At 35.6% G+C, this 25,370-nt stretch overlaps 1 protein-coding gene across 1 annotated transcript in view; it reads right to left on the bottom strand.

The window, feature by feature from the left end:
• LOC120532583 (kinesin-like protein KIF2A) overlaps positions 1-19,480 on the bottom strand; it is a 57,677-nt gene extending 38,197 nt beyond the window's left edge. The window contains exons 1-10 of the mRNA XM_039758705.1: positions 19,397-19,480; positions 17,975-18,049; positions 17,083-17,176; positions 15,970-16,078; positions 8,541-8,595; positions 5,808-5,897; positions 2,079-2,179; positions 1,189-1,284; positions 383-437; positions 74-236 (exon numbers count right to left, since the gene is read on the bottom strand). Coding sequence (XP_039614639.1) covers positions 74-236; positions 383-437; positions 1,189-1,284; positions 2,079-2,179; positions 5,808-5,897; positions 8,541-8,595; positions 15,970-16,078; positions 17,083-17,135 — 722 coding nt within the window. The 5' untranslated portion in view covers positions 17,136-17,176; positions 17,975-18,049; positions 19,397-19,480. The remainder of the gene's footprint in view (positions 1-73; positions 237-382; positions 438-1,188; positions 1,285-2,078; positions 2,180-5,807; positions 5,898-8,540; positions 8,596-15,969; positions 16,079-17,082; positions 17,177-17,974; positions 18,050-19,396) is intronic.
• Positions 19,481-25,370: the final 5,890 nt, after the last annotated feature.

Raw genomic sequence — 25,370 nt, 5'->3', positions numbered from 1 at the left:
TATTGCGCAAAGAATAATACCTATTAATTATTATTCATATTCAAGCTTTTTTTTTTTTACTTAAAAATGATACCTGTAAACCATTTCATTTGTTGTTGAGTCATCAAAAGCATAATCAAAGCGGAAGGTCTGATTTTCCAAGTATCTTGTCAAATCCACCTTTTGTTTTGGCTCGTGCACCATCACTATGTCCTTGTTGGGGATGGTAATAACATCAAAGTCTTTAACCGTGGCTTCTGAAAGCACAGACAGTTTCTGTTAAATCATCTCTGTCCCTTGTTGCAACTAGTCAAGTTTGCAATTCTTTTTTATTTATTTTTTTTTAATTTTCAAAAAAACTAAAGTTGCTGCTAACAGATAATATGACAGTGAATCTAATCACCTTTCTTATTTAGTGGACGTTTCCGTACACAGACGCATATCCTGTGTTCTTTGACCTGTAAAGGGAAAAATCATAAAACAAATGAAAAGCAGGGTATTGCTTTAAGATTTTGAAAAACAAAAAAATCTCTTTTATTTTTTTATTTATAATGAAACTTTAATGCTGTGTCAGGACCAGAACCAAAGAAAATCTATAGTGGAGCCCGAAACATTAGGTGGGCTTTGATATTGTGGCAGAAAGTATGCCACCACTACTGCACAAGTGAAACTTCTCTGTCACTTTCCAAACCAATAAACAGTGATGCAACAATTAATGTTTTACTAATTAAATTTGGTGCAGGTTGAGTATCCCTAACCTGAACTTCCAAATTCCAAAACATTATGAGAACCATAATAATACCAACAAGTGGAAAATTTAACACCTAACCTCATTTGCCTATGTGGGGCTCTGACCAATGATACCGCTAAAGTTTTTTTTTCTGATGAGCAGGTGTAAATATAACACACCTATTTACATATGATATCATACACACCTAATATAACATGAAACTGTACTTGATTTCGCCTTGGGTCTCTTCACTGTCTTCCAGATAAGAAGGTATGTAATTTCAAAATCCGAGCACTGATGTTTAAGTCTTTAAAAGTTAATAATTTCTGTATAAATAGGCATATCTGTGTATACATACATGTATGAAATATTATTTCATATTGTATTAAAAATAAATATGTAAAATGGTAAGACTGTCTAACAAATAGGGTGCTATAAAAGTAACTGAGCTAAAAAAAACAGATAAATATTGAACCCACCAGATCAGCTTCAGTTAGTGGTCTGTAGTCAAGACTTGCCCGAAACTCTCTTATCATGTACATGATTTCATAGTTTGGATTTGTAGCATCAACCTCCTATGTTCAAGGAAATAATTAAAAATAGTCTACATTGATGCAGTTTCATTTATATTCAGAAAATAAACCATCCCTCCATCCATGTCTTTTTTAACCTGTCCAGTTCAATACAAGGTTAAGCAATAATATCTTTTAAGCAGAATAATGGTAAAGAAAAATGTTTACAATTTTACAATTAAGGTACATTATTTAAAAATGTCCCATTTTGTCTGTATTTCCATTCCTGAGATTTTACTTATTTCAAAATAACTGTACAACATATATATTACATACTGACAAATTATACACATTTATATGTTGAATATATAAAATAAATGGTATAGCAACCAAATCCACTAGAAAACCTGAAAATGTCCATAAGAAAGAGGAAGGAAAAATATAGTAGGTTAAAGTCATGCAAATACTTTCAAAAAAAGCTTGGGATATGCAGATCAAGTGTGGTTAATGATTATTATAGAGATTGTTCTTTGAGGAGGTCTGAAAAATACTGCCAATTTTCTTATTCTAGTACAAAATACTTTTAGATTAAGCATTTGGGTTTGTTACACAGAGGAAACATGGAATATGCAAGCATTGACCAAGGAAAATTAAATATTGGACAACTAGGCAGTTCTTTCCCCTTCAGCTGATAGGCATGCTTAAATAGCTGATTCGTACTGAATTTTGAATTAGCCTAATGTCCAAGGTGAGGTCATCAGAGAGAAAGGGAAAAAGGGAGACCTTCAGCACTATGGGTCCCTTTTTTCCATTTTTCTTCCTGTTGTTCTTAGTGAACTCTAGCATACACTTGGTACCTGTGCTTTCTTTTCTCTCATCTCTTGTTGCTGCACCCTCCGCCGCTCTCTCCTCTTCTGCAGCTTTTCAACTTCCCTTACACAGTTGGATTTTTTACGAGCTACCGGAAAAATTTAAAAAATGTTTTTTTATAAAACTATAATGAACTGTTATTCTTTTACTCATTTTCAATATTTATATCACATAATTACTTCATATCAATTAATATATGTGTATATACTGTCACACATGTGCATCAGAGAATCACACTCCAAGTTCTTCCCAGGTATGTGGTACCACTCTGGGTCAAGGGGGGCACTGCTGCTAACTGTCTTATCTTTTTCTTCCTCCACAGTGCTGAGAAACTACTCAATGAGGGCAAATGACTTCATCCCTTTCCAGTCCCTGTCCCACAAAATCTGACCAGAAGGAGGAGTCACTTCTTTCCTGAGCAACCAGAGTGAGGGAGTTCCTCAACCTTTTCAACAGCAGATGAAAACATCATTACTGCATTAGCCATGTTATTCTGGTGGCCACAGTTTTTGTTTCCTTTTTATGACGCCAAGCATAGTTTTTGTTCATAACGTTAAGTCAATGGAGACAGCCAGGTTGGTGCCCCAAAAATGCACTCTTCTTTGAGCCTGTCTTTCTCTCGGACAACCACTATATTATATAATATATATATACAGTACATATATGCAGTATATAATGGTTGTCTAGAGAGTCTTTTTCCATTGCAGGATTGTGGAGATGCAGGGCCTAGTAAATAAATCAACAATAGATGGCATGACAATCCATTTCAAATCATACTAATACAACACACTGAACCACATTTACTCACAAGTCCAAAACATATTTGATATGTTTAAGGAAACAGAGTACGAGGTGTGGCAGAAAAGTAATGAGACTGATTTTTTTATCTACCAAAGTTTTTATTTTTTTCAAACATCAATGTTATCCCCTTCAAAGTAGTTCCCTTGGGCAGCTACACACCAATGGAGACGTTGTTCCCACTGTTGGTAGCAGCGCTGGAAGTCTTCAACCGGTATGGTCTTCAGCATGTCCGTTACACTTTTTTGGATGTTTTCTAAAGTCCCGAAATGACGTCCCTTGAGGACATTTTTCAGTTTAGGAAAAAGTCACACGGACTGAGGTCAGGTGAATAAGGGGGCTGGGGAACCACAGGAATGCCTTTTGAGGTCAAAAATTCTGTTATGGAGAGGGCAGTTTTTTGGCACCATTTTGGCACAGACATTTCGCATGTGCAAATGTTCATTCAAAATCTGATGAACGGTAAACCTGTTCAAATTTAATTGTTCACTAAACATTCTTAATGTTAAACGACGGTCTGATCTCACAAGAGTGTTTACACGTTCGATGTTTTCATTGGTTTTCGAAGTTGAAATCCTCCCTGAACGGTGTTCATCTTCAACGTGTTTTCTGCCTTCCAAAAATGATTTGTGCCAGCGAAAAACTTGAGCTCAGGATAAAGAATGTTCCCCATAGGCCTGTTTTAACTTTTCAAACGTCACACTTGCCGTTTAATGGCACAACGTTACTCCAAATTCCGCTGTTTCATTTTGCGTGACGCACAACCAAAAGCACAACTTCGCGAATAGCAGTCACAAAAATCACGTAGTTAACGGAAGGAGTTGAAACTCGCACTGAGCTATGGGAGGGTACTGATACACGTGCTCTATCAAGGACAACAGCGCAGCGTTGCCAGATCGCTTGCAGTGTTGCCAGATCGCTTGCAGTGTTGCCACTCTCATTACTTTTCTGCCACACCTCGTATATCCAGAGGATTCATATCCAGGTATTCAGGATTATGAAAAAGTTATTATCATAAATATTACAGGTAAATACGTGCCACTTTATTAAATGGGTTGATCATTAAGGATGGTAATAATGATGTGCTACAAGAAATGTGTTACTGCTCCACTATATTCATTGTAAATAGTTTCAAAATCAACCACAATGCATTCATTTCCGGTGGGGTTAAAAGAATGTATTTAAAAATAAGTAAATAAATAAATTAAACAAACACTTGTTGCACACGAATGCTTTTCAGTGCAGCATAGCAGTTGAAGTATTGGTTGCATCCACAATATACCCCACCACCACCCCCACCCCCGCCTGTATCCCACTAGCAAAAATAAAAAAAAACTATATAGATGAATGTACTGTGTACCGTTCTTTTATTTCACATTGCTTCTTAATAAATACATTTTATAACAGTCAATATGTGCTGCATGCATATTGCTTGTGTAATTTCATCATTAAAGCCTTTTATTTACTTCAGCATTTAATAGTGACTCTGTTATTGTAACTATAACTGTATTATTAAACTACAGTGATTAATTATTATGCTACATGAAACACGATATCAAAATAGATTTATAATAGGCATTATGCATTTTTATTGTTATTTCTGTGGCATCATGCCAACATTATTTTGTGGGGGTATTTTTAATGGGTGCTGCCATTTAATGCATTGTTTTCATATTTCCATATTGTTTACAACAACGATGCCCACTGATAGTCTCAGTGAGATAATGGCAATGTGACACATAAAGTCCTTGCGCTGCTGCTGCCAAAGGAGGCAGTGCCCTTGGAAGGTATTCATACTTTGGATTTCAAAGTAAAGACCAAATGACACTCTAGAGCAGTGTTTCCCAAACTCGGTCCAGGGGAACCTCCTGTGGCTGAAGGTTTTTGTTCCGACCAGCTTTAGTTTTTAATTGGACTCCTGGGCTAATTAAGTGATGTGTTATTTCCCAAGTTCTTTGTTTTGGGAACAAAATAGAAATTAGAAAATTAAGTTTGGCAAAAAAATATATATATATTTCTAAAAATGTAATAATGCATTTTTTTCTTTTTAACAATATTTTCATCTTGATTTTCATTCTACTTTTCTAGGTGTTCTAATTGTTTAATTAATCTATTATTTACTAATTAGTGGGTCTGATGCTAAAGTACTTTGCTTATTCAGTGTTGTTTGCCAGCGTGTCTGCTCTGCTCATTTTTAATTGTCATTAATAAGATACAACGAAGGGGAAAAACTGCACAGAGAAAGGGCAAAATATAATGAAATCAACAAAAGAGAGTTAAGCATTTAAATCTATAGCAAAAGCAGAAATATTTCTAAATGTCTTATAAATGTAAAACTCATGCTGCTGTGCTTTTCTGAATGTAGAATTAAAGATTAATAATACCAGCTAATTAAATGAGATCAGTGCTATCAGATATTGTCACTGAGTAGGAATCTGGTTGGAACAAAAACCTGCAGTCACAGGGGGCCACAGGGCCGAGTTTGGGAAACACTGATGTAGAGCTAGTACACCACAAAACACACAAAATAAAAGGACTTTGGGTTATGACTAGTTTTGTGACTCAAATTTTTGTAAAACAATGTTATTCTGGTGATAGATTCTTTAAAGTTAATGATTAGACCATTGCCATTTATTGATCAATCATTGAAAATTCCAAAAAACAACATACATTATTCCCTGCCAGTCAAACCATTTCAAAGCTGTTTGAACTCACCTCTTACCTGAAACTTACATATTAAGTACAAAAATACAAGAAAACATGTTAAAATGACAAAACATACAAGAAAACATATTAAAATGACAAAAATCAGTGCATTAATGCAGAAACAGGACTTTTTAAAAGGATTTAAATTCCCTTTCAATATTAACCAAGGGCTAAAATGTTATTGTAAGATTTTGAAAATAGCAGCAACATACCAGCACTTTGTTGCTGATGTTGCTTCTGCTGCATAGTGGGAAGTACTGTGTGCTCCGGAGGTTGACTGGGTCGTGGTCTAGAAGTCCTAACTAAGAAGAAAAAAAAGATTATTATTACTATTAGAAGGAAAGAGAAATGTCCACTGCAGATAATATGCATTCACTGACAGATAATTTCTTGAAGATTATCAAACATTAACAATGCACAGTGCGGAACAATTAATCAAGATGCTAACTTTTTCCAGTAGCATATAAGCAGATGTTCTCCTCGACTGAGTACAGAAATTACTTTTCAGGTGGTAAATGAGCACTTTGTAAGGTACTGTCAAAATACATTACTATGGTCATGAATAATTAGTTATTTAATAACATAATTGAAATTACTGATTTAACTAAGCAAACATGACATTCACTAATTCAATGATCATGGCCAAAACATTTAATAATTCAATAATGCCACTTAGCCACTGAAATAGAACTGTCTTATTAAAATATAGAAGGCTTACACATTATATTTCTAGCATACTCAATCTAATCACATTAATATTATTTCTTGACAGAATGTGTTACAGGTTATGCTGCGGTCTGAACATTAATGAGCGAATGAAAAATGCTAAATATGTCTCCAATTAGTAATGTATTATTTCTGCACTACTGTGTATCCCTATAGAATTTTTGAGGTTGTTATTTGGTATTCACTCATCCCCTACAGAAATGGTCTGAGGCTACTGAAATAAGGAGTCCTTTCCAATTGGGCTTTGCTGTAGATCGTCCCTTCAAGTTGAGGAGCTAACCAGCTTGGCTTCTAAATGTTTAAATCCCTGTTGACATGAGGCTTATACAGTATAGAAAACATGGAGCATTCTGCTTGTTGCTCCAAGTAAGAAGGTGGGAATTTTATAAAGTTGACACTTCGGAGAATCATCTATGATTGGTGGAACACATTTTAGGCTGCTACTTTTGAAAGTGCTATTAGAGGTAATAAGACAATGTTAATCTATCATTTCTTTAACCTAAATTAGAAGTCAGAGTAAATTCTTAAAGCAAATCACTGCAGAGGCAGCATAGAATGTTACCTGTACCCATCTGCCTACTCTTCAGGACATACCCAACACTTGCTGCCTCAGAAAGGCAAAGAGCATTATTAATGACCTCAGTCATCCTGTGCAGTAGCTTTTCTAACTCCCACTTTTGGCAAAGAGTACAGGGTCACTGAAAATCAAACCAGTAAATTCAGAGATAGTTTTTATCCCCAAGTTGTAAAGTTGCTGAAAAGTCAATCGTTAAGAATTCAACTTTTATAAACATATATATATTGTGCATAATTGGATGTATTGTATATGTTGTATGCTAGTAATACTTTCTATATATTTAGGCTTTTTTCATGTATTGCATTTTTGTCAACTGTATGATAAGACATGCAAGTAAGAATTTCATTGCACTTCATACACATAACAAACCTAACATCACAAATTGAGCAACCAAGAGAAGTCAATTTCAAATTGTAACTAGTATTATAATCTTCATCATTATTATTTAGCAAAAAATATATCCCACAGTGATGATCAGCACTATCAAAATATTACACCTTCTAGTTAACAAAGAACAAAAAAATTAATAAAGAGCACAATTTTAAAGAAGACTTTAAAAGCTTAGTACTAGTTAGTCCCAAGGCTAGATGATGACTATCAGTATAACAATGCAGAGCTAACTGACCCATGTTCATGTGTTGCCTTGTTCACGCAAATCTTTCTAGTGACACCAAACTAACTAGAGGGTGCATGTTTAGTCCGCTTGAAAAAAATACATAATTTTGAAAATAACATTAACAGTTTCATGGAAGGTATCATCCACCTCTTCCAAAATGTACATGTAGTCCACAGAATTATTAAACCACATTTAAACGTGTTGTAACAAATACATATTTTTAATATGATACATTTGACATATCATTATTTATTCAGTGATAACTAAATATTTTTAATATGATACATTTGACATATCATTATTTATTCAGTGATAATGTCAAAAACTCCTGCTCTAAACAGCGGACCCATTGCACTAGTAAGTGCAGCTGATGCAAAGCTCAGCGCAGGCTTATGGGATTAATCATTTATGAAGAAGTTTCTTCTAGCTTCAGTGAGTCTCAAATGAACTACGCATCATGTTTGTTAGACAAGGTTTGAAACTTGAGCTTTCATCTGTAAGACTTTCCTCATGAAGTATATTCCTGAATATTTCTGATGGTAGACTATATCATGGAAGAAGGAAACAGGATCACACTACATGAGAAATATGGGGACATTTGCCAATCTTATTATTATCTCTTATTAGCTTTCTGTTAGTCAGGAAGTGCAAGAGATCCAACATAATCTCTAACAATTTTAAGCTTGAAATTTCTGTTTTGTATTCACATAGGTAGATTGTAAGCTCAGATTTAACAACAATGTGACATAATTTAAAGGGGGCTACTTTTTTTTTATAGTACACTACCTACTATGTAATACAAAAAGTTGACCAACTAATTATTGTGATTGACAAAAGTATATTTGAGAATAACAGAGCACAATACATTATAAATGTAACATAGCAAGAGCCTGTTGTGTGATGGACTGCAGCAAGCATCGCACAAATAAGAAACGACATACTACAGAAAGCATGCAGAGAAATTGTTCCAAAAAAATGGAGAGATCAAAATGTCACTCTTCGGTTACTAATAAAAACGGGCCTTACCTCTATTTTCTCTGGTGGGTGTTTCATTTTTATTTGGAATTAAAGCTCTTTGGTTCTAAAAACAAAAACTGTGTCAATTTTAAATTTATACAGTACATATTAATAACAACATTTTCCATAAAATTTTGCATTCAAGTGTTAAAGTGAATTATTTAAAACATTTTCTCACTACACTATTTGTTAGCATCCACATAAGTATTTTTTTCTTTTAGTTGCTTACTGACTGAGCTGACTTGCCTCTGAATAAAAGGGAGTGTGGCACACTGGATCTATCCTTAATATTTTTCCATAAATCAACTTTATTATTAGATATTTGTATCTTCATTTCTGTGCGACTATTCTAAAATGCAGGCTTTTACTATCTTAAAAATGGCAGCACTGACATCTTTTCTTTGTTGTTCAGTCCAGTTACTTATTTTTTAAATGTAGTTTTAATGCTCATTACTTACCATCAGTATAATGCCTTAAAAAGCTTAATACTTGCAAAATATGTAGTTCCATATATGCTAGTTCATTAATGTTATTTAAAAAATATAATCATAATTAAGAAGTGGGTAAAAAATCATTATACTGTCGAGCAGCTTATTGACACACATTAAATAGCCTTCTCTAGCTGAAATCTCTTAGCCATATACAATGACTTCACTCAGACTCAATTTTTTACCATCCAAAACACAGGAGAATAAAATGTGTACATGTCATCAAAATTAAAAATCAAAATAGACTTTGAAAAAACAAAACATTTCTCAGTAACAATAAGTATAGTAAGTTGAGAAACCCTTTCAGAATAGAGAAATAAGGTATGAAGTAAAATCTCATGCCCTTTGGCTTTTTATGTGGTATGTTGTTCTTCCATGATCTATACTCCTCCATGATGCATGCTTTCTGTATCATTTCTTGGCCATTCAGGAACATTGTCTGGAGTTGGGGGAATATGGGAACAGTGGGAAATATGATGCAATGTTTGTTCTAGCCAAAAGAAACTAATTTAGGCGAAACCTGACTTTAATTTACCACCTTGGCTGGACCACACATCCAAGTATTTTCCAAGGTGGGGTTCCATTAGGTGTGTTTACCCTAAAATATCAGATCAACATTAAATTATCTGAGAAGTACTTTGATCTTATTGCAAATGCTTGTGATTCAAAAGAAACACATGAAACTTTTGTTCTGCATAACAGCAGTGTAAACGCTGTACTGAGTATTCACTAGCACTCACTTCAAACTTACAGAGATTGCCATTTCTCCTGTCTACATACCATGCAGATAGCACTCTGTAACTCACTACAAAATGAAGACACTGAATAAACCTAAAGATGTAAGCTTATTGACAATCAACTTAAGTGAAATTTTGAATGGGATTATTTTCCACATGTAGTATTCACATACTTATTTATCAAAACTACCAATTTATTCATATATTATGCTATCTGTATTGTCTATGAATGTTTCCTTTTCAGCCAATACCTCGTGTGAGCCTGTAACAATCAAATGAGCATATTCATTGAAAAATTAGGCACAAATATGCTTAATTATTGTTCTTTGTTAGGTAGCTAGAAATGAGGGTTCTGTTGGCTAAAGCTGGGAATGATGGTTCGGTTAGCTCAATTGACAACAGTAGGCCAGGTATGTGGAAAGAGGGGGATAAAACTATAAGGTGAACAGAGCAAGGGGGAACTGGGCAAGTAGACCAACCACCTTATGTGTAGTCAGATATTATCTATATGAAGAAATGCTAGAAGGCTTAATCTTTGGGTTTTTTTTTTTTCTCCTCATATTTGTATTTTGCTTTCCTGGCTTTTTAGTATTCACTTGATAAAACTCCTTTTCTTTTAATGCTTTGGTTGTTCTGGTCATTATTTTGAGACAGTTTACCATAATCTTCCTAAGTCCACACTCTTTAATCAATTACCAGCATTGGAGTCGATGAATTTGGTCTAATTAACAACGTTTGCATAAAATTCATTACAATTTCTGGTTTTCTTGAGTTGTATTGCAAAGGTTTTAAAAAATTACTTAGATTGCAATATATTTAAGATAATCTTTCACACAAAGCACAGGTGATTACTAATTTGATTTAATAACATTTTAAGCAACCAGTCTGTTTGTAGTGCTTGCTATAATAGAGATAATAATGTAAATTGTAAGGTGGAACATTTTAATGCTAAAGTGAGAGCTGTCACTGAAATAGTCGCTCCTGAAAATTATGCCATGGAAGAGTGTCTGATTTAAAGAAAAAATGCTGAAGAGCTGACTATAAATGGAGAAAATCCAAGAGTTTTATTCTCAACTATTGATCGTTTGCTAAACCCATGTCACTCAATGGAATGCCTCTAAAAAACCTCCAGTGAGACTTTTGCTATATTTTTTAATCCCAAAATTAATGATATTAGAAATAATACAGTACATCCCCCCGATACTGAGCCTATAAAATCCAGGTATTCCATTTTAAGTGGATTAAATTCATTCACCAGGATAGATTTACCTGATTTGCATAAAATAATTTCTCATCTGAAACCCTCCACCTGCGTCCTTGACCCAATACCAACCAAGTTTTTTCAAAGTGGTAACTGGTGTGCTAATTGAAAGTGTTCTTGACATAGTAAATTCATCATTACATATGGGGGTCTTCCCAAACTGTCTTAAGGCTGCTGTTGTTAAACCCCCTGCTCAAGACAAATAATCTCGACTCCTCTGTTTTGACAATTTTAGACCTATTTCTAACCTGCCTTTCATAAGTAAAATCCTACAAAAGGCAGTCATTATGCAGCTAAATGATCACTTGAATAAATATTCTATTATTGACAAGTTTCAGTCAGTTTTAGAAGAAATCAAAGTACAGAAACTGCACTCATTAAAGTAGTAAATGACTTGTAAATAAATGTAGATCTGTTCTCATCCTCTTAGATCCGAGTGCCGCATTTGATACCATTGATTCAAATATTCTTATAAATCGCCTTAGTCAATGGGTGGGCCCCTCTGGCAGTGTCTTAAATTGGTTTGAGTCTTATTTAACAGGTAGAAAATGTTGTTAGTTGTGGAAATTATATTTCAAAGACACATGACATTCTATATGGTTTTCCACAAGGACCTATTCTGAGTTCGGATGACACACAACTCTGTTCATCAACAGTGATTGATGACCCCGACACTCTTGGTTCACTGACACAATGTCTTACTTGTGTTTCTGAGTGGATGAGTAGTAATTTTCTCAGACTAAATAAGGAGAAAACAGAAATCTTAGTGATTGGCAAAAATGGATATAATGAGGGTATTAGAAATAATCTTGATATATTAGGCTTAAATCTCAAGAAAGAGGTAAAGAATTTAGGGGAAATTATTGACACTGGTCTAAATTTTAAATTACATATTAATCAGATTACTAGGATAGGATTTTTCCACTTAAGAAATGTAGCAAAAGTTTAATCCCTTCATACTGTGCAAGATGCTCAAAAATAAGTTCACATTTTTGTTTTCAGTCGACTAGATTACTGTAACGTACTCCTCTCAGGACTACCCAAAAAAGACATCAATCGGTTGCAAAGAGTGCAGAATGCAACTGCCTGAATCTTAACTAGGAAAAGAAAATCTGAGCACATCTATCCTGTTTTGATGTCATGACATTGGTTACCCATGCCATTTAGAATTGACTTTAAAATATTGCTTATGATTTACAAAGCCTTAAATAATCTCAATCTGTCCTATATTTTGGAATGCCTTTCAAACCAAATCGTAACCTTAGATCTTCAAATGAGTGTCTGCGTATAATTCCAAGAGCTAAACTTAAAAGAAGTGGGGAGACAGCCTTCTGCCGTCATATACCTAAAATCTGGAATAGCTTACTGACAGAAATTTACCAGGCTAATACAGTGGAGCACTTTAAAAAACTGCTAAAACCCCATTATTTTAATATGGGTTTCTCATAGCTTCAATTTAGTATAACCTTGATATTTTGTATATGCATTTAATTATCATTTTTATCATGACTTCACAATCTGTACTAACCCCTAATTTCTCTGCTCTTTTTTGGTTTTCTGGGGTGGCAATCTGCACCACCACCACCTGATCAAGGCACCATGTAGTCCATACATTGATGGATTGAAGGCCCTAATTCTTCCAAGTGAAGCCTGAAAACCACAAGGACTGATTTAGATCATTTATGTTAGGTAGAATGCCCAGTGAGGGCTGCGCGGTCTCGTGGCCGCAGAACCCCTGCAGATTGTTTTTTGTTCTCCAGGCCTCTGGGGTGTTTTTTTTGTTTTTTCTGTCCTCCTGGCCATTAGACCTTACTTTATTCTTTGTTATTTAGTATTGCCTAATCTAATTTTTATTTTTAATAAACTTTTCTTTCGTAATTTTGTAAAGCACTTTGGGCTACACCATTTGTATGTGCTATATAAATAAATGTGGTTGTTGTTGTACTAAACACTGTAATCTGTGCTTCTGCAAATTAAGCTTGTATTTTAAAATAAAACCTGCTTTCTTGATTTTTATTCTTAAACCTTGCCCATTGCCTTGCCATAGAATTTTCAGGACTTATGTACTACATAGACGGCATGACAAAGGAAAACAGAAGTGTTTTGACAAATTCATAACATTTATTGGGATACAAAAATATACAGAAATTTACAGAAATTGGAATATTGGAATATTATAGAAATTCATATGACAAAGGAAAACAGAAGTGTTTTGACGAATTCATAACATGTTTATTGGGATAAAAAAATATTGAAATTTAGAGAAATTGGAATATTATTGAAATTCATATGTTCAATTGGAACTTGATTACGTTTCAATTTTGAGGCGCTGTAATATATATCATATCATCTCGTGACCTTATTCGCAAGTTTTTGTAAGAAGCACTACACTACGCCTTTCGTAAAGCTGTCTGTTTAGTACACAAGTACCAAACTTTCTTTCTGTTTCTCAAGGCCATGTACGATTTTCTAAATGATGACATTATCAGACTCTAAGAACTAAAAAAGTAGAAATGCAGAACAATTCCTGCCCAAGAGGGCAAAATGTCATGTTCTAAGTTACGTGTAACCAGTTCATTACTTTATTTTATAGAACCTGTTTTGTAGACTTTTTTTTTTTTACATTTTTTGCAATTATACTTTGAGTTTTTATTTTAATAAAACACCTTTACTTGATTAAATGACTGACATGGCAACCTAAATTGGATCAAGCAGGTTTCGGAATGTTATACTTCATTTAATCTAGACTGAATAGCAACAGATTATCATGCCACAAAATAAGAAAGGGTTAAAGATTACTACAAATGAATGTCTTAAATCTATTCCCTAGTATATGTGGCACTAAATTGCACACAACTTTATATTACGGTATGTGTGATTGTATTTTATATGCATATCTTATACCATGACTTTGTTTCCCAGAGTCATCTTAACAGGAAATCAAGGCCATGGTAACAAGAGAGGCAATAAAAATGGAAGAAAAGATTTTGATAATGAGAAGTGAAAGGTAAAGTTTTGAATTACCAGACTAGCTAACTATACTGTCCACAAGGTTTCAGAAACTGGGAACGTAATTGACCAAGTAGTATGAAAAAGAAAAAAAAATTATCAGGCAAGTGAATTTATGTTTTCTATTAAATTAAATACATTTTTCCACTTTGCTTATGAAACTGTTGCTATCAAGTCAATGAGCAGGGTAGAAACACAACAGGTAAACAAAGCAAAAGGGACTAAAAAATCAGCAGAATGAAATAAATGTAAAAACAAATATGCTGGAGGAGAGGAAGTTAACAGGGGAAATAAGCAAAAAGGTCAATGGGCTATACGAAGCCATGAAAACTAGACTAAGGTGAGAGTTACCTGGTTGCCAGGCAAGTACTTTGTAATTACAAAACATGTAAAGGTCGGCCTTTGCGATTCAAGTGTTTTCAATTTACCAATCTGCCTATTGACAGGTTTGTCATCAAAAGTTAAATGGAAATTATTTTATTTTTAGGAGTTTTGAGACATATTATGGAAAACCACAGAAAATGCTATACTAGTGCTACTTAAAATAACTGCAAAACCCAGCAAACCATGAAGTACTCCATGAGGGCAGCTTTGGCGACTGACATAAGGGCTACTGTGGGGAAGAAGAAGAGGGCAGTAGTTTAAAAAGTGAGCCATAAGAAGCCAGCAGGATTGTAATCTGTGGTATCATTTTGTTTCAGTGCAACACTGCTCAATTGGATTATAATTATGCCCGTCGGATTACAGTATTTTCTGGATTTATGTTCTTGTCCTGTGTCTGCTTGTTCATGTAATTTTTATATGGGGTGGAAAAAATGTCTTCATCTGGTGAGGCTCTGAGCTTCTAAACATCTTCTCTTACATCAGGATCACAGTAGGACAAAACTTCACATAACTTTCAGGAGGCTGTTCACAGGGATTTAATTTTTATAACTACACCACCATTATCTGCATCTGTGAAACTGGACAGTGTCATGACTTTTTATCATTTATTATTTTGTGCTTAGTGTTTTCTTGCATTTACTTTGTATCTATAATATTAATCCTTTTTTGCATTTACTATCATGAATATGCACACACATTTAGTTTCAATTTTGTAGAAAGTTACAACGCACTAAAGAACTGCTCAATAACACACTTTGTCTGGGGGACACCACGCATCTTTGTTGTGCCAGCCAGCCTCACACATGCAATTTGACTGCACATTGATCATTCTATCTCGTGTTTCTCATAACATTTTAAAATTAGAATAAACAGTAATCATGGGCCCAAAACATCTGTGGATTATCACATCCATGAGAGTCCAATGTCCCTAAACCTTATGAATCACAAGGGACAACTGTATATTGTTTACAAGATATAATATTCCAGTATGAATTGCTTTTGGAAACAAATTTACAAAGTATCATTTACAGTACATCACATGGGCACAATTCAAAGCCTCCATCTCTTCTCAATTAAGTAAACATTTAAAAAAAATCATAAATCAATAATGTAATTTTCAAGGCCTCCTCCAGCATTCATTTAAGTAAATATATGAAGAAAAAAAACCCATAAAACAATTACGCAATTCAAATGTGAATATGTTCTTGTTACAAAACATTTCCTATCAGTTCAAAAATTAACAATACCAATTGAGTAGTTAAAGGTCAGAGATGCGACAAAGCACTTAATCTTAAAAATATGTTGTACATTATGCAAATATTTGTCTTTTATAGTTAGTTTTTAATTTTTTACTACAGACAACAATTATTCAGTTTTTATCCTTGAACAAATCATTCAGGGCCCCTCTAATAATAAAACTGCATAATATGTTCATTTTACTAAAAGTAATTTTATTTTGTAAATAATTTGGGAAGGGGATAAGGAGCTAGGCTGACATTGAAGCCAAAGCATAGGAGCACCGCCAGTCTAAAATCGACACAAGGTGAAAATGCACTCACCTTCACAATCTTGTTAACTTTGGCAGAAATTGGAGTCGAAGGAGGTGGGGTCTCAGGACTTGATGCATTCTCTTCTTCTTGTGCAAAGTCAGCATTAATTGCAAATATACTTGTAATATCAATCAAAAGAGATAAAAAAAGGCTTTACAAAACAAATACACTTCATAAGAGGTTTTGTTTATAAAAAAAGGATGACATGCTGCTGCCAGACTAGCCAATGTCAACATGGACATCTCAAAGCTGAGCATGTTGGGTTATTTAGTACCTCTAAATATGTCTAGTAGTAGTTGTGAAAGTGGATATATAGGGGAGTGAGATCTGCAATGGACTGGTGTCCCATCCGTGGTAATTCCTGCATTGCACACAGCAGGGCTAGGACAGGTTACAGCTCCATGTAAGCCAGGAATATTTAGTTTTTTTAAATGGATAGGGGGATATGAGAACCTGCTAAATAAGCAAAACTAGTCTGCAATTACTTAAAAAATAAAGTATCCATAAAAAAGATCAGGCTTGGAATCCCTGATGTAAATTCACATTAACATTACCAGTCAAACTTAACTGAAAATCTAGACTTAATTATCATACAAACCCACCTAGAAACAGCAATCACACTACATTTCTGTGATACCGATCTATGTTCTCCACCTATTGTGTTCGTTACAGGATGAAAAAGCAGGAACCTACTACTCCAGCTACAATGACATTCCATGACAAAGCAAGAACACACAAATTAGGAGACTTCAGACGTGGATATTCCAGTGAACATCCACAGAGATGGTAAACATTCAGCTTTAAAGTTGTTATCAATAAAGAAAATTGCACCTGTCTCTGCAACTATTCACTGTGGTAGTCTATTCTAAAAATATACCCTTCAATCAATATGACCTGCTACTAGAATAGAAAAAATGCTGATTTTAATTTTCAGTAAACTCAGCCATTTATGGGCTTGGCAATCCTCCTTTAGCCCTGTGGTCTGAAGTGTATGAAGCTCATTCAAGTCATATCAGACTAGACTGAATGTGTGAGACACACACTTTTTAATTGGTTTGAATCCTCACAGTTAAAGCCTAAATTCAAGCACACATGAATCCTACGCAGTGGTTTCTGCTTTACCTTTTTGCCTTTGGTATCACCATTCTCAGTCTATTCAACAGAGACATTTTCATTGTTTTCCTTGAAAGATTTAATCATTGTTTGATCTTTCACCCTAAGAAGTAATAAAAAAGTACATAAATGACATATCTTAAGTAAGTTGGGCTTATAGGTTAGTTTAGACCATAAAAAATAGAAGATGTCATTACATTGGGGTATAATGGATGAGTAGGTTGTTTTTCACAATCACAGTATACATTAATTTGCCATAAGAGACTGTTCTCTAAAATGATTTTTTATATATAAATTTTAAAAAATACCACATGAAAATTGGTTCAAATATGAAAAAGAGCTGCTTTCTCATGCATGTCACCATGAAGCAAATCCAGGACAAGATGTGGCTTTTTCCTGTTCCCTCCCCATTTCAAATCACTGGGTTTATACACAGTTGAAATGGCTAAAACAGATATATTCTTCACTCTTAATCAGGCAGCTCTGGGTGACAACCAAGAGGGAATTTCTTACTGGTGACACTTAGAAACTGATTGCGGCAAGAAAACTTTCAAAGCTCTCATGTGGTCATCGGCCCCCGGCAGTTGAAATATGCACACTAACTCATGCCATTTTCTTAATCCAGACTAGGGTCCTGGCTGGTCTCCTTACTGCAAGCCAATATGCCACTATGCACTCTAATTGTTGAGAAAATGCTCACATGACTTTATGAAAACTGGCTTATGCATATTATTATGGAATGTGTACTATAGAACCACATGGAATAAGATGCCAAGTAGTGTGTTGATGTTATGTTATGGACTGACAAGCTTTGTTGTTTGAATGGTTGGTTGTCATCTAGATTGTTCTAATGTTTTTGTTCTAATTTATACTGCATTAAATGGTTAATAATATGAATTACCTGCAAGAGTGTTTCTTACAGTCTCACAGATTCCCATATACAGGTTTCTTCTGCAAAACTTCTAGATGGTCAGACCTGAGGAAGAAGAAACCTTAAATCCATAGCTCATCTGGTTCACTTTTCCTCCAATCAGTCAAATGCACCACAATTCATGAAGTTCAGTATTAAGCAAAAAAGCTTGACAAATGATGAATAGCTGTACAGAATACTTTCAATATGAGAACTTTGTTAATTATTGGTATCATGGGGTTAGGGCTCAGCTGAAAACTATCAAACATCAAAAGGCCATCTGGAGGACAAAAAGAATAGAGTAGGTGCAAATAGAAAGCAACTGTGCTTAATTCAGAGGAGAAACTACTGGGAGATTGTTGGAGTATTGAAGAGTTCTTCATTCAGAGGTAAACACATGGTAATAATGGATATGTTCTATATTCAATAGAGAAGAAAATATTGGCAGAAAACTGTAGTTTAAGGACATTCTACATGCCAAAGGTTGTCAAATCCGGTAACATAAATTCAGTTGAAAATATCCTTGATGGATTGGAGCTATATTGAAACTGACGATTAACCTGATAAATCCTCAAGTAAGAATTCTAATAAGAGGTCCAGAATCTAAAATGTTTTAGTAAGCCTGAAATCACATTTTAGACTTAGCTATCTACAATGCCCCAGAGGAAGAAGTCACGGAGGTCCCTGGCAGAAGGAACAAGGAACATTATGCTGGCAAAAATGCACCAGGAAAGTGAGCCACAGATGTCCCAGGTTAGACATCATTACAGACAATGCTATATTGTTTTTACATTGAGGCTTCAAGATTAAAGAGTGCCATTCAAGAATAAAATGCATTGAATTAGAGCTTTAAACAAGTTTTATACAGGGACCTGAAAATTTAAACCACAAGGTATGCAAGTTAGCAACATTATTTAAACTGAGCCCAAGTTGATATTTAAACTGAGCCTAAGTTGACATAACATTTCTAACCCACTTAACTCTACGGTGAAGGTCTAGAAACCGGACTAGGAAAAGGAAAGGAGCAAGTCCATTTCTGTGCCCATCTCTTGCTCACACTCACACACAGGCCAATCTGGAATCACCAGTTGAATAAATCTTTTATATCTTTGGGGATGTGGAAGGAAAACCCAAAGAGTCATGTTCAAAATGAGTGAGGTGGAAGTGCTAAACCCTGCAATGATGTGCCACTCAATGCTAAAATAGAATACAAAACATACTGTTTGTTTTAATAGTTGAAATGTAGATTAATTTATTATTCAGCAGCATCTTGACATTTTTACTGAGAACAATATCCAGTCCTGAAGTCTGGTATACTTATTTAACAGAAATAAGAAAAGAAATGTTTCAAATGACTGAATTGTTCCCAGCAGTCAAACTAACAAACAAAAATATAAAAATGCTTCTCCTTACCTGTGTGTTCCTTTGAATGGGACAAATCTGAGAATACTGTAAATTTTTCAGAATTTCACAGAGTACTCCAACGTTAACAGACGCCTGGATTAAGAGAGAAATGTAACTGGCAACTTTTCAAGAGATATGGAAACATAGTTTACAATACATCAGGGTTTTCCAGTTCCGGTTCTGGAGGGCAGCAGTGGCTGCAAGATTTCATTCTAAGCCTTTCTTTATTAGTGACCTGTTTTTGCTGCTAATGAACTTCTTTTGAATTAATTTTAATTGACTTGTTTATTAAGATTTGTTCCCCTGAATTTCTTCATCGCTCTTCTGAATTGCTTCATTTCTTTCCATAAATAGCACCTAAACAGAAATGAAAATATGAAGTTAGTGAGCCAACAGAAGACCAACTAAATCGGGGCCTCAAACTCCAACCAGTTTCACTCCAACCAGTTGCTTAATTAGGCACTGATTCATGTTGTTTTCGATTTCTTGTTGCTGCTCTCAATGTGCACTAGCATATATTTCTGAAATTGTTGATTTTCTCTTTTGTAAGAATACTGTTAAAATGTTTTGGGGACCTGAGTAGATCGACATTTCTGAGACCTTTATCTTTCTTTATTTTCTGATATTGTATGATGGACACAGTTTGTTGGTCATGTTTTGTATCTCATTATTGCTTGGTTGCTAATTAAGGAGAAAGAAACAATTATGGAGTTGGAGTCTTTAAGAGCAACTCATATAAAATTAATTCAAAAGAAGTTGATTAGGAGCAAAACCAGGTCACTAATGATAGATAGATAGATAGATAGATAGATAGATAGATAGATAGATAGATAGATAGATAGATAGATACTTTATTAATCCCAAGGGGAAATTCACATAATCCAGCAGCAGTATAATGATACAAAGAAACAATATTAAATTAAATGTAATAAGAATGAAAAAAATTAAAATAAAATTAATGTTAGCATTTACTCCCCCGGGTGGAATTGAAGAGTCGCATAGTGTGGGGGAGGAACGATCTCCTCAGTCTGTCAGTGGAGCAGGACAGTGACAAGTCTGCCACTGAAGCTACTCCTCTGTCTGGAGATGACACTGTTCGGTGGATGCAGTGGATTATTCATAATTGACAGGAGTTTGCTTAGTGCCCGTCTCTCTGCCACAGATGTTAAACTGTCCAACTTTACTCCTACAATAGAGCCTGCCTTCTTAACAAGTTTGTCCAGGCGTGAGGCGTCCTTCATCTTTATGCTGCCACCCCAGCACACCACCGCGTAGAAGAGGGCACTCGCCACAACCGTCTGGTAGTTAGAATGATAACCTACAGCCACTGCGGCCCTCCAAGACTGGAGTTGGGGACCCCTTCAATAAATACTTATTTTTGTTGTTTCCCTACACACATTAACCTGATGTAATATCACAAATAGCATGTAGAGGAGCAACCCTTTGGAAGGCACGCTGCAGCCAAGCAGTGAACAATACATAATTAATAGTACAAGTAAATAAAAATGTTAAAAATGTTAGACAAAGTGTCTACAGTGCAAGGAAATTTTAAGGCCATAGTAAAAATAAGCCTAATAAAACAGAGATAAAAACATGACAATTTTAACTGTGAGTTCATCAGTTTAGGTATTTGAGCCATTTTGGTGATATTTCACTCTACTAATCATGGGCTCGATAAAACGTAACATTCTCAAACCCACTTAATCCAATTTAGTGTCCAAGGAGCCTGGATTGTATCCCAGGGGCATTATGTGCAAGTCAAGAGTCACCTCTGGACAGGGCACCAGCACACTGCAAGGCCCACTCATGCCTAAAGTGCACAACATTGGTGACATGGGAGAAAAAATGTAGTACTCAGTTTAAACTCAAACAGACATGGGAAGGATGTGCCGATTCCACATGGACAATGACCAAATGCTGGCTCTGTGAACCTACAGCACAAACTATTGTGCTACCATACTGTCCTCAGTCTTGACAACTGTGTCATTAAACTCCAGCCTTCAACCTTGTTCATATGCCTCTTTGGGAATGCTCACAGGTTGGGACTTCAACTCTCAATCAACAAGTCATGTAAATCAGGCACACACTACACTTGAAAGGTGTTCTTTGTATGTATTTTTCATGACTGCTTTGCAGCACATTTAATTATTGGAGTATCAGTGTTGTGTGCGTTTGTGCGTGCGTGACTGGGCCCCCATGTCCATGGCAGGTCCCTTCTTTCTTTGCACCCAATTGACAGTGTTGTGAACCCTAATTGGATGAAATGACTACGATAATGTTGTGACACAAGAACAAATACCTGGTTAATTTAAGCAGAAAAGGGGGACAGCAACTTTCTGAACAATGAGCCAGTACATCTGAAACAAAACACACAATACATTTTCAATTGCATTAAATGGAAAATTCTAATGAGTTTGTGATATATAGAAGAATATATGGAGAACAGAGTGGAAGGGGGTATGTTAAAAAATGAATAAAATAATAAAAAGAAATGTAACTTAAAAATGTATTATATTTCAACTGCATTAGTTGTCACTGGAGGCCAGTCTTCATTTACTGTACATAAGATCTGTAGATGGCGTCGACTGGTATGGCTGGCCGTCTGCTCGTCTCACTAATCTATGTTTTAGCTTTGTTTTTATGTTTTAGTTTATCCCAACGGCCCCTGTCCTACGATCGTGATTCTTTACTTAACATATTTTCTGGCTTGCTTTCCTCTCAATTTTCATCTCCTGATGGGATATTTTGTGAACCTCCACCTTTGTTTTCTTCATCTCCTGACTTCTTCACCTGGACGCTGGTGTTCACCTGTATCAATGAGTTGAATGCCCCTCGAAGACGCAAACACACTCGCTGCCGTCGTGGAATAAGAGCCGGAATTGCTGTTAAACGCTGTCTCAAGTCCAAAAGCTTAGATTCCCAATGCCTTCGAGTCGTCTATGACCCATCTTCTCCTGCACAGGACTCCATCCCTGGTTCATGGGCGCTGGACATCGGATTTAAGTTCTCCATTTCAAGGCGGCATCACTTCTCCTCGGTGAGCTTTTGGGCAGTAAACACTGCTAATCTCCGCATGCTCACCCGTGCTCATCCCGCAACAAGCTCTTCTACTTCTATCAAGGCTGCTCTCTTGAACGTGAGATTAGTGTCTAATAAAACTTTTATTCTGCAAGACTTTATTACCTTAAATAATCTGGATTTCTTCTTCATCACTGAGACCTGGATTTTAACTGGTGACTCTTCATGTTTTACTGACTTGGTACCATCAGGTTATTCATTTTTTAAACTCTCCTTGGCTGACTCGTGGTGGCGGCACTGCCACTGTTTTTAAAAGTATGTTCTTGTGTTGGAGCCTTACAAGGGGTCCGTTTAGCAGCTTTGAACTGTAACGTCTCAAAGTGTGCAGCTCCCCTTCTTTGTTGTTTGCCATGGTTTATAGACCTCCTGTAATTAATGATACTTTCATTTCTGAATTCTCTGATCTCCTGGCGATATTACCCTCTCCCATGACAAAGTATTTATTGTTGGTGATTTTAACATTCACGTTTGTTGTCAATTGAAACTTTTGGTTAATGACTTATCACTATTGGACTCATTTGATTTTATCCAGCATATTAATACGCCAACTCACTCTCTCGGTCACACCTTCGATCTCGTTCTTACTTGTGATATTTCAGTTAATAATATTGATTTATGCAATGTTTCTTTCACTGATCACTTTTCTATAATGATGGATATGAATATTACTGTTGATGTCCCAACTAATAGCTGTCCCTCATGCTGCTCGCGCTTTTTAAATTTCTTCTATTATATCCAATTTTAAAACCATTTTTTCTTCCAATTAATGCGGCTGGCTATTCACTCTCATTCTGTGATGGGATTAAATAGCACTGTTCATTCAAGCGATCAGATTCTAACATTCTTTGTCAGCAAAATCGATACTATCCACTGTGGCATTGTTCAAACTGGCTATGAAATACCTACTGTTAATCATGACATTGTCTTAGAATCCTTTGATCCTGTCTCACTTTCACTATTGACACCCTTAAACCAGCTCCCAGCCCTCTCGATATTGTACCACCACGCCTCCTAGTCGAAGCCTTTGATGTTTTGGGCCCATCTTTACTAGCCATTATCAATGACTCTATAAGTGCAGGGTTTGTGCCATCATTTTTTAAACATGCTGCAGTCCATCCCCGTCTAAAAAAGGCAGATTTAGATTCTGGAGATTCTGGAGTTTTAGTCAATTTTCGCCCAATTTCCCAACTGCCATTTCTGGCTAAAATTCTAGAAAGAATTGTTTATAATCAATTGGCCGATCACCTTAACTCCAATAGTGTATTTGAGATCTACCAATCTGGCCTTGGCATTATCATGGTGTTGAAATGGCCCTCCTGAAAGTATTCAATGACATCTATATTATTCCTGACTCAGGTGACGCGGCAGTCCTTCTCCTCCTTGACCTGTCCGCTGCCTTTGATATGATTGACCATGAGATATTGCTGATGCGGCTTGAACATCTTGTTGGGCTTAAAGGTGCTGCTCTTAACTGGTTCAGGTCATATTTAACTGGTAGACACTTTTCAGTGACTTTAAATTCCTCTTTTTTGTCTACTGCTCCTCTTAAATAAGGTGTTCCTCAGGGATCCTTTTCGGGGCCCTATTTTATTCTCTATATACCTTCATCTTATTGGAGCGATTTTTAGGAAATGTAACATTTCTTTTCACTGCTATGCTGACGATACTCAGGTTTACATTCCTGTCTGCAACTCTGCAATAAATCAGCTCTACAACTGTCTTTCTGAACTAAGACCCTGAATCAAAATAAAACGGAGTTGCTTATAGTGGGTCCATCAGCTAAAGCCCAAATTGGTTTTGGACTTCTTGGCTCTCTCTGTCTTTTGCAAACCTCAAGTCCGCAATCTTGGTGTTATCTTTGACAGTGACCTCTCTTTTGAGAAACAAGTAAATTCTGTAGTCAAGAGTTGCCTTTTCCAGCTTCGTCTTTTAGGTAAGATCAAGCCTTTTTCATCTTCTAGGGATCTTGAGAAAGCTACTCATGCTTTTATTTTTTCTCGCCTCGATTACTGCAACTCGCTGTATTCTGGAATTAGCAAATCCCTGATACGCAGGTTACAGTTGGTCCAGAATGCTGCCGCTCGTTTTCTGGATGGGGCAAAAAAATATGACTCTGTTTCTGCAATATTGGCTTCTTTACACTTATTTACGTTTTACAGTTATTGCTTGTTTTCTCAACACAGCTAGTCAGTGCAGAAGTTGCATTACTGTAAATGCTTTAGTATTTGATGCTATTATTCCTCCAACTCTATTTAGAGAAGAACTTGGATATACAACAGTGGTCGGCCAGCATTGTTGGTTGCTTTTATGACTCCCAACAGCTTGAAACTTTAAAATGAGGCAAGTAAATTTTGAATATCTATACATTCCTCATGACTCCTTCTCATACAACATGTCATATATTGCAAAAAAAGTGTCATAATGAAGATACCCTCATGAGTGAAAATGCCATCCGACTGTTTAAAATCACAAGATGCACAATGTATACAGGTATGAGGCAGCTACAAGGAATAAGGAACATGGGTGTTTGACCTGATAAACAGTAGAGAGACTTGCCTGTCTGATGTCACCTGTTTTATGTACCATGACAGAATAAACAAGTGAGGTGTGCATGGTACGTTTGAGACTAAGTTAACTGATATGAAGGTTGAAGCATTTCATATTTATTTTTACTTCACCTAAGAGTCGGTTACTACATTTTGTTTATCACATAGTTTGGTAACAATGAATTATATTCAGAAGGTAATTGTGATAATAGAATGCAATTACACGTTAAGACTATAAAAATACGTGCTTTTTAGCAGCACTTTACAAAGGATTTAAAAACGTGTACAAAGAGGCTTCTGTTGGCTCAGTATCTTTCATAAACAGTGGAATGCAATTGAAGTGATGTGTGCTAGTGATG

The sequence above is a fragment of the Polypterus senegalus genome, chromosome 7 (genome assembly GCF_016835505.1).
Source record: "Polypterus senegalus isolate Bchr_013 chromosome 7, ASM1683550v1, whole genome shotgun sequence".
NCBI lineage: Eukaryota > Metazoa > Chordata > Cladistia > Polypteriformes > Polypteridae > Polypterus > Polypterus senegalus.
Note: the sequence above shows the minus strand (reverse complement) of the source record. Positions and strands in the feature narration are given on the sequence as shown.